We start from the raw sequence: 13,737 nt of genomic DNA, 5'->3' as shown, positions 1-13,737 counted from the left end.
TGACTGCAGATCATCTGAACAGCCTAAACGGCCGCAAGAAGCATTTGAAGAGATGGCTGATACAAAAATTAATATGAAAATATTACTTACTTTTAAGTGAGAATTCTGTTAATATACATCAACCTTGGCGAAAATAAATTTTATTTGTAAGTGTGTGCTTATCACTGTTAAGCATTTTACCGAGAAAAAATAAGTAAATCAAGTGGGCAGTGTGTGTGTGTGTGTGTGTGTGTGTGTGTGTGTGTGTGTGTGTGGTGTGGGGATCACTCAAGTAATCGATAGATAATCAATTATAAAAAGATTTGTTTGTGACAGCCTTGAAATTCTCATGAATCCTGCTTAAAAATTATGCTCTTTACCATATCTTCGATGAATTATCACAGCCTTCACACATTCGGCAACATGAAGCTTTTCTACATTATGCGTTTTTATACTGCCCTTGGCACAATCACAGTACAGTAAGTGAGGGGGGACATTTTACATTGGGGTTGACAATTATAGAGCATTTTGAACCCATTTCATAAAGAAAACTATAGAAGCCACAAACCCTTTGGATCTGTAATATGAAGATTGTTTTTCATTTCATTTTATACTGCTGTAAACACCACCTTGAGCCAGTTGACCCATTCCAAGAGATGCGTCAACACGTCCACTGTATTGAATATGGTGATGGTATTAGCTGTAAAATCGACAAATTATAAAGTATACTGTATATTCATATAAATGAGTTAGAATGTCATCATAAAAATAAAAAAACAAAACAATTGTTTATCATTAATCTCATGAGTTCTGCCTTAATGATACATCTCCAAGGAGTAAGTGTACTGGGCATCTTCACAAATCATTTCACTCTGCCACATTTGCACAGGTACGGCGGAGCAGGTGGGAATTTCACACATGGAAAAAAGAAACAACAGAGGTGGAAAGTGGTCTCCAAGTGTCCACTTCACAGATCTGTGAACTCCCTGGCCAACTTTTCCTCATCCACCCGTGGACATCTTCCTGCAGTTCCTTATAAACAGGAGTGCACATAAAAAATAAAAAATAAATGGTGTGGCGGTCAAATAGGTACCAGAGGTTGTTGTTTGGTGCTCTTTTTTTTTTTTTTTTTCTGACCCACGGACCTTTTGGATGAACTTAAAAACATACAGCACATCTGGGCAACCTTTATCGTGAAAATGTTCAACAAAACATTCAAATCATTTTGAACACAACTGAGTTACATGGCACGGTAGAAAAATGAATTGCCCACCCCTGACTTGCACGATCGGACCTTGTGATCAGCGAGCTTACACACACAGCATATTTTTTGAGGCAACTGTCCTTTGTCCACTTTTTTATTTATTTTAGTTTTTGGCACTACGGATCACTTTCACATGAAGACATATTTTGATGGACTGTCAAAGCCGTGGCACAGCGATACGTAGATAACCGTCTCGCCGCCGGTCCTCCTGCAGACCTTCTCACGGCGAATTAAGCCGGGAGCAGGGAGCCTGTCTCGTCAAGCCAGCCGCCACAACGGTTGTTCATTGGCGACTGTGCAACACGCCCCGAGGGTCAACTTCTGAATCAAAGCGAAACGAAGAACACTTTACATGGATATGAAGGCCTTACTGAGCTTGTATTTTAAAGTTGGCACAACGAAGCAATCGTTGACTTGACTTTGAATTGAGGCTGGCCCGACTGTAGTCAAGCTAACTGACTGAGCTGAACTATGTTTTAAAGTTGAAAAGGAAGAAGAGTGTTCGATTACACATTTGTCATGAGGATTAAGGTTGAGGGTTTTAATTAATTATTTTAACAATAGTTTACTTCTTTTTAAACCACATGACAGTTATGGTCGCTGATGATGTAGTGTTTCCGATGTACAGTAATTACAATGTGAATGTTGTCTGTCTCGATGTGCCCTGTGATTGCTTTGCGAGCACGCCAAGGTGTATCCTGACTTTCGCCCAAGAGTCATAATTTCTTCATGGCAACCAACTGTATATACTACAGTACACTACATTACTCTTTGTCAAATATGCTCACTGCGCGAGGAGTAGATCAATCAACATTTATCGTCATTATCTCAGTTATCATAACTCCTCTATTTCAATCTATGAGCTGAAAATTCAGCAATGGTTCACTCGTCTCGCTTGTGCTGTTTCTGTTTACAGTGTGGACACTGTAGCAAAAGGAGTAAAGTTGAACATCAACAAGAGACCTATGCCCCTGTTGAACCTTGAGTATGGTGAAAACGTAACAGCCTGCTGTCTGTATTCAAATATGAGGTTACCTACTGTATAGCTGTTGAGAAGCATTTGTGCTTCACTAAGCTAGCTGCCTCATTCGGCCAAAATCAATCAACATCTTTCAGACGTGAAGCTGAAGAAATATGATGTTGTTTGCCATCTTATTATTCTTGTCACATCATTTGTTTCAAATCCGGTACTCTGAATGAGGCCATTTATTCAATGTTATCAGGAGAAAGACATTGTTTATTCATCAAACCAGTCAACTTTGGTCAATTAGCAACTTTAACATTTTCAGAATGCACATATGACAATGACAACGAAGAGTGTATGGTCTGTACGAAATAAATAGCACATTGCTCATTTACAGCTTGACTGAGAGAAAGGGTTAATCTTCATATTAAAATGGCACACAAATAGGTTGTGAAACTTGTGAACACACTAATTGCTCCAAAAAAAGTTCTCCTTTTTAAATAAAGCTTTTCATTTTTAATATGTACCTTCAAGAGCCTGTTATAGTTAAATAAATAGAATGCTTTCCATTTTTAACATGCACATCCAATTTGCCGCGGAAAAGTATTTACATTTCACTGATCTGACTAGTCCACCATTTTCTCCGCCTTTTTTTTAAAGTCCTCTAAACGCTTCTTTCTCACCACAAACTCTCAAACATACATAAATGTACAGTCACGCTTGCAGACATGCTGCACCTATTTACTATTAACACAATATCTAGTACCTATTCATAGTGATCAAAATGCTAGCGGTAAACATGGTAAACTATGTAGTGTTAAGAAAAAAAACAATCCAAACACCACATCTTAACCGGGATGATGGTTTTGTTCACAATTGATCATGCACTGTTTGAATTCACGCTGTTATTTGGTTTGAAAGAGTGTCTACTTGTGAACAAGGAAAATAGTAATACAGTATCTCCTGTTGGGGGTAAGCCATCCTAATGAATGGTTTCTAACAATTAACAAGTCTTTTTGTCCCATGATTCTTCACTGTCCTACAAGTGGTTTAGCAATCTTGGACTAAGCGCCCAACGCGAGCGCTTTCTTCTGTCGGATCCGTGCTTGTGTACAAACGCCCGAGCGCCAGGCTTTAGGGAGAGATGCGCAGTTTGTTCTGTGTTGTTTTCCGTTGCTTTCTTTGTCGTTTCATGATGCAAAATAGGAGTTTTGCATGGAGTACAGGCGGTCGATTGGGTTCCCCACACGGGCCTGCATGGAGTTGACTTCTGATGATGCCATGAAGCAGTCACTTAGGCTGGTTAAAGACGTGTCGCTGTCTATGTCGTGGAATGCCGAATCGTTACCTGCGTGAAATAAAGTACAAAAATCTGTCACCTCGACGAAGCAGAGTGAAAAAAAAAAAAAACAGCAACTGCACACATCGATGTAATCTTGCGACCTATGGCAGCGCTGGGAAATTCTAATTACTAATCGTCACTTGGAGGAATTGTGTTTTTGTGTCATCACAATTGTGAAACCTGTTTCCTTGGAAATCATCAAAGCTCACTTTTTGCTGCCCTCGCTGGGACAATTGTGCTCTGTGAGGCCGCATGTAAACAAGGGGCATCCTCCTAAAAGATCTGGCTAATAGCAACTGTTTACGCCTTTCATAAAACCTCAACATGTTATTTCTCTAAAGGGAATAGTTAACTTTATTACACTCTGGATCTTAATGATAGTGCACAAAATGGGGACAGTGTTTTGAGACATATCTTTTAATGCCTTGCCAATATTGTTCTTTTCCCCAAACCGAAGGAGAGTGATGAGACCGGGGATTTAGGTTCTTACTATCAAGAAGAACTAAATGGAGGCAAATTATAAGGAAGTTATGAACTTGTGGAAATGGTCCCTCTGGGGTTTGTTGAGGACATCACTCCGAAAAGTGTTATTCCAGTAACATCCTGTGGATTAAAACTTGATTGACTGATATTTTCCCCCTCCTCTCATTTGCAGTTTAATGTCTTTGCAAAATCTGTGAGTAGTTGCGCTCACTTCCTGATGTGCTGGCAGACACGACCCCCGGTCTTTGTTTGCATTGCTCTCCGTCTCCTCAAAGCGCTCCACGCTGACTGACCACATGTTTTTAACCGCCAAGATCATCAGCAACGGGATGTCTCGAAACTCGGGGCGGAGATCTTGAAACCACATGATCCACAAAACACAAGCGCGTCTATATGTACGCTCGCGTTATCGCATGTGGGAGGAGAAGGTGCCCTTAGATCAGGTTGCTGTGGCTTGAAAATATGCTCCACGCTGGGGAGCTATGAGATTGATCAAGGGGGGGAAGACAAGTAAGTGGGGGTTCGCAAGTGACTGGATGCTCACCGTATGGGTTCATGTGGTCCCCGGGCATCTGTGGAGGGGTGAGCCCCTGTTGGAATGGGTCTGTGCTGTAGCCATTCTGATCCATGGAGACCAGCTGCTGCTGTGGCGGCGGCAGAGGTGTGAAGGAGCTCATCATCCCCTCCATTCGATTGGACATTACTTCTGCAACAAAGTGAGCATACGTGAGGGCAAGTTTGCACGATGTAACAGACAGACTTGTCGATAGGCTTGAACAGGAACAATTAATGTATTGATTCAAGATTCATCTCCTTGCAGGCTCCGTTGAATGAAATACAGTTCCCATATTTTGTTTTTTACAGCACGGATTGGAGTCCTTTTTTTTCTAATGAAATATTTAAATCCGTAAGAGGTTATTTATTTCACAACACTTTTCGTTTTTTAACATTTTCGTTTTAACTTCTTAGTGCACAAAATGGGGACAGTGTTTTGAGACATATCTTTTAATGCCTTGCCAATATTGTTCTTTTCCCCAAACCGAAGGAGAGTGATGAGACCGGGGATTTAGGTTCTTACTATCAAGAAGAACTAAATGGAGGCAAATTATAAGGAAGTTATGAACTTGTGGAAATGGTCCCTCTGGGGTTTGTTGAGGACATCACTCCGAAAAGTGTTATTCCAGTAACATCCTGTGGATTAAAACTTGATTGACTGATATTTTCCCCCTCCTCTCATTTGCAGTTTAATGTCTTTGCAAAATCTGTGAGTAGTTGCGCTCACTTCCTGATGTGCTGGCAGACACGACCCCCGGTCTTTGTTTGCATTGCTCTCCGTCTCCTCAAAGCGCTCCACGCTGACTGACCACATGTTTTTAACCGCCAAGATCATCAGCAACGGGATGTCTCGAAACTCGGGGCGGAGATCTTGAAACCACATGATCCACAAAACACAAGCGCGTCTATATGTACGCTCGCGTTATCGCATGTGGGAGGAGAAGGTGCCCTTAGATCAGGTTGCTGTGGCTTGAAAATATGCTCCACGCTGGGGAGCTATGAGATTGATCAAGGGGGGGAAGACAAGTAAGTGGGGGTTCGCAAGTGACTGGATGCTCACCATATGGGTTCATGTGGTCCCCGGGCATCTGTGGAGGGGGGAGCCCCTGTTGGAATGGGTCTGTGCTGTAGCCATTCTGATCCATGGAGACCAGCTGCTGCTGTGGCGGAGGCAGAGGTGTGAAGGAGCTCATCATCCCCTCCATTCGATTGGACATTACTTCTGCAACAAAGTGAGCATACGTGAGGGCAAGTTTGCACGATGTAACAGACAGACTTGTCGATAGGCTTGAACAGGAACAATTAATGTATTGATTCAAGATTCATCTCCTTGCAGGCTCCGTTGAATGAAATACAGTTCCCATATTTTGTTTTTTACAGCACGGATTGGAGTCCTTTTTTTTCTAATGAAATATTTAAATCCGTAAGAGGTTATTTATTTCACAACACTTTTCGTTTTTTAACATTTTCGTTTTAACTTCTTAGTATATATATGTGTGTGTGTGTGTGTGTGTGTGTGTGTGAGTGAGTGTGTGTGTGTGTGTGTGTGTGTGTGTGTGTGTGTGTGTGTGTGTGTGTGAAAAAAATGCAGTTCATGTGAGAGATAGCGACAAGCTCCAAATGCCTAACTGGTTTGCAAGCCTTTGTCAGTATTACCTTGGAAACCTCCTGAAACGCAATCGGCCGCGAACCTATAGCCAGTTTGTTTTGCAAACACTCTTCTAAGCAAAGTGACTGATGAAGACACAGCTCTGCAGGGGCTTTGATATTTTGATATATAGCAACATTTCAATTCCTTGGTGATACTTTGTGTGTTTTTGTTTACAGGTTTTATTATTATTAGTAGTATTATTATTATTTATTCTGGACATCATTTAACATCATATTTCTTTCTTGTGTGAATAAAAGCGAATTGCGAACAGAAAAAAAAAAGATCAGGAGGAAATCATTTCAGATTCAGTGCTTCAATGATATTTTAGTGATACTTTTAGTGCTTGTCTTTTATATGCTCATCACGGCTTGATGTTCATGTAAAACACATCCTGCATGTAATATCTCTGTCGTAAGGACACGATTAAAATGTAAAATATAAAGGAAAGTATATATTTATATATTTTTTTCTTCATTAGAAAGATTGTCATTTATATTGTAGTGTGTAAATTGTGTAGTGCAGTGTGACTTCGAAATGTCAATTTTTTGTAATAACAGTAAATATTACAATGTCATAATTATCATGGTTGACCATAATAGTAACACACTATCACTTATGCACGCTGCTGATTGTTTTTTTTTTTTTAACAATTGAAGAGAAGAATAAAATATTCTATATTTTTAAAAGCAAGGTTTGGGGAAAAAAAACAAAACAAGATTCTTGTTGACTCAAAATACAATGTGCAATGTGATAAAAGACAATAAACATGCAGCACTTGAGAAATGAAAGCTCTTGGTGTGCACTCAGTGGCTACCTTGCCCAAGTCTCTGGGAATTCTGTTGTTCTTGTTGTTGCTGCTGTCTTCTGGCCAACTTCTTCATCTAAACAAAAGAGTCCAAGTTGTGAGGAACTCCCAAAGCTAACATGCAATCTTTAATTTAGAAAGGATGCTTCACGCTCTTCACCCTCGCGTGAACTGCCTGAAATCTGTATCGGAGTGCATTTCATTGTCAAGTATCAAAGGATTTTACAAGATAGTCATCGGCCCGAGGGAGGGTGTAGACGTTTAGTGCATCAGTGTGCTAGATTTGCAACTTCAAGTGATATTTCTTTTCTTTTTTGCAGCCGTGAAAGGAATGCAGTGACAACTTTAAAACACATAGTTTGGGTGATTTATTCTCTGGGCTCTTTCTGTAAATTCAAGAGGGGAAAGGGCTGTTTGGTATATTTCTTCCCACCTTAGCTCTTTGGTTCTGGAACCACACCTGGACCACCCGAACACTGAGTCCCGTCTCTGCAGCCAACGTCTCCCTCACCTAAAGACAATGATTTTCAGCATCATGAACAACACGTGAACATACACCCTCATGGTGCAGCGTTTGCTTGGTTTTTGAAAGAATGATTCTTTTGATCTGTTGCCGACGGCCACTTGAAAGTTTTTGAGGCAGTGTGTCATTAGGTGCTTTTCTCCATTTATTACACCAGCTTAAGATTGTTAAACATGAGACTAAAAATGTACCAATTAGGCCAGAGACGATCAAAATGAATGAAGCTCATCGACACTAACGTCAATGTGATCGAAATCCATCCCCGCATTGAAGCTGCCTGACACATACCTTCCTGCAGGGTTTCGAGGAGACCTCAAAGGAGGCCTTGAAAGCTCGTCTCTGCTGAGTGGTCAAAATGGTCCGTGGTCTTTTGGGTCTCCTGGGATCCTTGCTGTCATCCCCTTTCCCCGGGCCTCCTATGCCTCCTTTCTCAGGCTTGATATCCAGTTCCTCATCGTCACTTTTTTCTGCACAAAGATTTGCATCATCAGTATGTGTTTGAACTAACGACACCCTTTTGTCAGTGACAGTCTAATGATGGATATAACATTGTTCTCCGCTCTTCAAGGAGATTAACACACCACAAATGCAAAATCAAAGGACGCGCATGTGTTTTGAATGTGGTTATCAACTGGTTTCAAAAGAAAACTGTCACATGCATAATTGCACTCGCAGAAGTCCACAGCGTGCGCTTGGAATGCACGGCGAAATATGTACATTTGTCACTGAAGTGGACACCGTGTCACTTCTAATATATTGCCCTCAGCTTAAACTGATTTGGACAAAATCAATCTCTGATAAGAAGACGATGTGAAAGTGTTTACAAAGGCAATGATCAAACATGTGGGGAATGCATCTTCTAAAATGAAGGATAAAAAAGAGAACTTGGTGAACTAAACTTAGTGCGATAGTTTTATTGTCAAGAGGAGGATAAAAGGAAAAAAAAATACTACAACATTGTCATGGAGAAAATGGTAATGACAATGTAGCATTTTGCCATAAAATGTAATCATTTTAAACCCCACTTTCAGTGGAATGACCCTAACCTAAATACGAGTCAATATTTTTTCAGGAAAGGCACACATGATGTCTTAGTGTCTGGTTCTGATCTGTAACTACATTTGTCCACTGCAAATATATATTGTGTCTACCACATACTGAGGTTAACCTCTGTTCATGTCAACATTTTCTCCATCCTGAAATTTGGAGACACACACAAAAGCCTGCGCGATGCTGTGGGACACGAGCGAACAAGGATGAGGCAGAGCAAATATTCCCACAAGTTGACAAAAGTTGACATAGGCACAGATGTATTTGACAAATTCCCCGCTTTTGTGCATGTTTAAATGTGAGCCAGATGGTAGTGAACAGTGAGACTTGGCAAAATGCCTTATTGTGTGAGGAGGCTATAGGCGAGGAACACTCGAGCCGATAAGAGTGGAGATGCAGGCGTTCTGCAGAAAGGCCCCCAAATCCCTCTGTCACTCACCATGATACAGTGATTTAATTCTTTCCAGCACCACAGCCTGCCCACGCACAGAGAGCGGAGCCGTTATAACAGAGGGGCTTGGCTGAGTCCTGGATCCACTTCCTACTGTATCATAAACTTGTGCTCCCGCTCGAATTAGAAAGCTACCAAAACAAGTCATGTCGGAAGCTTTTACAGCAAGTCATGTCTACTAAATTGCAGCTGTTTAAGCATAAACCATGGTTTTATTTCTCTGTTTGCAATATGTTCAGGGACCACGTCTTTCGGTCCACCTGTGCAATCCAGTATGCAAGAGCTACTGAATATTAAAACGTTTTTTAAATTATTATTATTATTATTTTTTACTTTGCTGTAGAGCTACTAGGATTTTCTCAAATCGTTTGTCGGGGTGTTGATGTGGGATAGGAAAGAATGCATTTGGTGCGACCACCATTTGGGTATACATGCATATTTGTTTCATTTTAGTTTTGAAATTACTTTACGAATCACGTGAGGGAAGTTCAAATGTCCCAGCAGCAATATTCACACAGCATGTGTTAAAAAAATATATCGAAAAAAAAAAAAAAAGAGCTGCACTGAGAATGAATTCAATTAATTAATGATTAAGAATTCAAATGTGCTATGTAGCAAAGGGCAACCAAATTATCGGAAACACCTCTCAGCAGTGCAATTCTACGCCACTTTAAATGATAACCATACCAATTAACATATAGATAAATGACTATTACTGGCCAATAAATGTCAAGGGTCAATAAAATCTCCCTACGTCTACAAAAGTAAATGTAAAATGCTGAATTCTATATATTATCTTGTACTGGATAGTATTAGATGTGTCCCTAATGTTGTGGCCCACAGTGTGTGTGTGTGTGTGTGTGTGTGTGTGTGTGTGTGTGTGTGTGTGTGTGTGTGTGTGTGTGTGTGTGTGTGTGTGTGTGTGTGTGTGTGTGTGTGTGTGCGTGTGTGTGTGTATCACGTGAGAACACAAGTTGGCTCGAGTTCAGACCTCTGAGCTGCCACTGCGATGGCACAGCACGCACGAAAGCCAACACCTCGGTGTCATGTGATGATCACACCACGGTGCTGTTCTCACTCTGCTGTGAGAGGGTGCGCAGGGCTCACCTGAGTCTGAGTCATCTGGGCTGACCGAGCTGAGTAAGTCCTTCTCCCTCTCGTAGTCGACCTTGCACAGCAGCTGACCCTCCTTCAGGACAAACTCGTCACCTTTTCTCAGCTGCCGGTCGCACACGCAGCAGCAGAAGCAGCTCAGGTGGTAAACGCACTCCAAAGCTCGCATCACAAACTCTGTTGGGGCAATCTTCTCCATGCACCCGCTGCACTTGGTTGCAAACAACCTAAGAATGAAAAAATGATTTTTTTTTTCTTTGAAATGATGGGATATAAAATAGTATTTACCTCTGTCAAAATGTATATAATATATATATTTATTATGACCATACGTAGTTTTAGAAGGATTACACTGTTCTGTTTCCATGAAACCTTGTATACAGCAGAGGCACGTAGAGTAAGTCAAGGAAGGTCAATTAAATATTGTTGTCTATCTGGAAAAGTTCGAAGATTTTTTTTCCCACTGAACTCGCTAAAACATTTCTGATTTTAATAAATATGTAATTAAAATGTGTTAAAGCTCAATATCGTCACCAATTTTGTTTATAACCTTTAAGGACAGAAGCTTACAGGTCCGGTTCAGTGGCCTTAGTTTTACGTTTCTGCTTTTTGCTGTTGATGTGATTATATTGCCTTTATCAAGGTGTGATCTTCAAATCTCGGCCACGTTCCTCAGTCAGAAAAGGGTTGAGTGCCCACTCCGGGGTGCGGATGACATCCTGCTCCAAGTGGAGTTCAAAACACTAAAAAAAGGCTGGGTCGTTTTCCTAACCCACTTGCTGGGTAGCTGTGGAATTTGAGCAGATTGGGTTGCTTTTACCCAAGAATGGATTCATTATTTTGACTTTGTGAATTGGGTTGAAAATCGGATTTGGGTGAGCTGAAGACCTTAAACCGGTGATTATTTTGGACAGTTTTGTGTAATGAATTTGAAGTGAATTGAATTGATCATTTTTAGAAGATATTATTAGTGGCCCCGTGATTGGCTGGCAACCGGTTCAGGGTGTCTCCCGCCTACTGCCCGAAGACAGCTGGGATAGGCTCCAGCCCCCCACGTGACCCTTGTGAGGATAAAGCGGATCGGAAAATGAATGAATGAATTATTAGTGGCTGGATGGCTCATTGAGTAAAACCGACTTTGGACACAGGTTTTGGGGTTGAAATCTCGGGCAGGGCGGAAGGTCCATCCAGTGTAAAAACTGAGCTAAATCTGTGAGTGGCTTGCTGTGATGACCCCTGACAGGGGAAAGTTGCTTCTTATTCCTCCGTGTTCCTTGAAAATGTTGGTAATAAAATGTTTAATATTTTTTGCCACAACTGATTATTGATTATCTGGTAACCCATTTCATGGTAACTTGAACTCATCAATATGGATGGTTCTGGCCCCTTGTTAGTTCAAAACTTTGCCCCAACACGCTGGGTCAAATCCTCAACTCAATGTGCTGGGTATAAATAACCCAGCATTGGCACTGTCCCGTCTGGGTTCTGCACTGGCTTATCTATTTCACTCAATTTGGGTGACTTTTGAACCATCAGTGAGGTATAACCAGCTCTTGATCACGAGTGAGGGAAAAATAGAATGCATTGCGGTGATGTATGGATCTGTCATGATGAAGAGCTAAACTGAAAAGAAAAGCTCTTGTTGTAGCCGTTGATCTCCGTTCCCATCCTTATCTATGGTTTCATGCTCTGGGGGTGACCAAAACAACAAGATCACGGATACAAGAAGGTGAAATGAGGAAAAACCTTGTGATCGTTACAAAAGAGCTGGACAAAGTAGTTGCCTGCGAGACAGTTGGGGGGATGAATCTAAAATGTTTTTCATTTCTCGGTGCATTACGTACAAATCAAGCATATTGTCAATGTTGGGTGAAAACTTCAAAGTCCAGATGTGGTCAAAATAATGCTTCAGCACAAAGGATGGTGCGTTGCGTCACTCTGACCAAGAAAATTCATAAGGACGCAATTACCCTGGTAAATGTTAAAAAAGAAAAAGAGAGGCCAAAGAGCAAAGACCCCAGACCCCGAATGACTGCGATAAAGATTTTACTACGAGATACAGTAACACGTTTGCGTCATACCCCCCCAAAATCTATATGCATCAGATAGCGTATCAAGGTCCATGATTCAGTGCTGACTGCTGGGTGTCACATCTTATCTCATGGTCTGACATCATGGCTCTGTGCTGCAACTATCGCCTCAGTCGTCCAATATCTCCATCTTCTATTGTGGTCAGTCAGCGAGATGTTTGCATTGTTTTATTGGTGACTGTGAGTCATTTAATTTGCGCTCGCTTATTTAGAAGAAGCCACATAAAATGAAGCAAGGAGGCAGCGAGCGAGGTTGCTGTTGTCCAGCCGTAAAGCTGGATTTATTAGCGGCTTCTTTGTTTGACCTGGTCAGGAAGACAGCTGGCAGCCGCCTATCTATTTGTGGTGAACATTTATTTCATTGTGCGACGCAGGGAGGCAACGAGAGGACTATTTAACATCATCGACTGTTTCGGGGCAGGGATGAGCGATGGTGATGAATATAGTGTGTAAATATGAGAAGAGGGTTTTGTTATGTTAATTGTGTTCTTGGTGCTGATTGAGTGCTGATAGGGTGTGTGGGTGTGTGCGTGTTTGTCTGTGTTCACACGTGTGCAAGCAGCACCGGGCAGCTGTATGCATGCTGGAAAGAAGTGCGGTTTCTATTGTTAGCGATATGCGGCTCTGTCAAATTGATTGCATCACTTTTGCCCAACGGGACTAGCTCATCACACATCAACAATTGATGAGTTATTTTACAAGGTAGACCATAAATTATAATTCAAATAATCACCTGCATTTGTCCCAACTCTCAGTTGCAGAGAACTTGTATTTACGTGATTGACTTTTCACCTTTCTCACAGCATCAATCTAGATTTAGCAAGGGTTGAAAAATCCTATAATCTGTCCTTTATTACAATAAATTAAGAAGATTATTATTTCACAATGGAAAAATCTCAAGAATAAGACGTGAAAAAAAAATGCTGGCAAGTTTCTAAAACAAGCGTGCGTCTTGTTTAAGTGACCTGCCAATCTTCGAATCTTGTCTACTAGATAAAAGAAAAAAAAAAAAAACAGCATCATTTTTAATTTGGAAAAAAAAAAAAAACAGCATCATTTTTAATTTGGAAAAAAAAAAAAAACAGCATCATTTTTAATTTGGAAAAAAAAAAAAAACAGCATCATTTTTAATTTGGAAAAAAAAAAAAAACAGCATCATTTTTAATTTGGAAAAAAAAAAAAAACAGCATCATTTTTAATTTGGAAAAAAAAAAAAAACCAACACAATTTTTAATTTGGAAAAAAAAAATAAAAAATTCAACGAAGTGTAATCTCTTCCTGATAAAACAGAATATTCAGGGAGTAGTTTCACATTTTTAGAAGGATTAGTGTGTTATATGGTGGGATCAGTGGAAAGAAGTGATGAATCTCTCAGGACAAGTTCCGAGCTGTAATGTTTAGCTAATGATTGACGGCTTAGGCTAAGAAAGACAGCGCAAAGTTGAGGAAATGACTTGTTAGCGCGGT

At 40.7% G+C, this 13,737-nt stretch overlaps 1 protein-coding gene across 5 annotated transcripts in view; it reads right to left on the bottom strand.

Annotated features, from left to right (window-relative positions):
- Positions 1 to 2,431: 2,431 nt before the first annotated feature.
- The window catches only part of lmx1bb (LIM homeobox transcription factor 1, beta b), a 51,239-nt gene continuing 39,933 nt past the window's right edge, over positions 2,432 to 13,737 (bottom strand). For 3 of the 5 annotated variants that reach the window (XM_019862905.1, XM_019862904.1, XM_019862902.1), the window contains 6 exons: positions 10,175 to 10,407; positions 7,855 to 8,033; positions 7,477 to 7,554; positions 7,053 to 7,119; positions 5,648 to 5,809; positions 2,432 to 3,555 (listed from right to left, as the gene is read on the bottom strand). In XM_019862905.1, the coding sequence (XP_019718464.1) occupies positions 3,398 to 3,555; positions 5,648 to 5,809; positions 7,053 to 7,119; positions 7,477 to 7,554; positions 7,855 to 8,033; positions 10,175 to 10,407 (877 nt within the window). In that variant the 3' untranslated portion in view covers positions 2,432 to 3,397. Of the gene's footprint in view, positions 3,556 to 4,576; positions 4,739 to 5,647; positions 5,810 to 7,052; positions 7,120 to 7,476; positions 7,555 to 7,854; positions 8,034 to 10,174; positions 10,408 to 13,737 lie in introns of all 5 variants that reach the window. The other 2 variants (XM_019862903.1, XM_019862906.1) reach the window with 2 other exon arrangements.

This window comes from Hippocampus comes, unplaced genomic scaffold (assembly GCF_001891065.2).
Source record: "Hippocampus comes isolate QL1 unplaced genomic scaffold, H_comes_QL1_v1.1 scaffold147, whole genome shotgun sequence".
In the NCBI taxonomy this organism is placed as follows: domain Eukaryota; kingdom Metazoa; phylum Chordata; class Actinopteri; order Syngnathiformes; family Syngnathidae; genus Hippocampus; species Hippocampus comes.
This window is presented reverse-complemented; position numbering and strand designations above follow the sequence as displayed.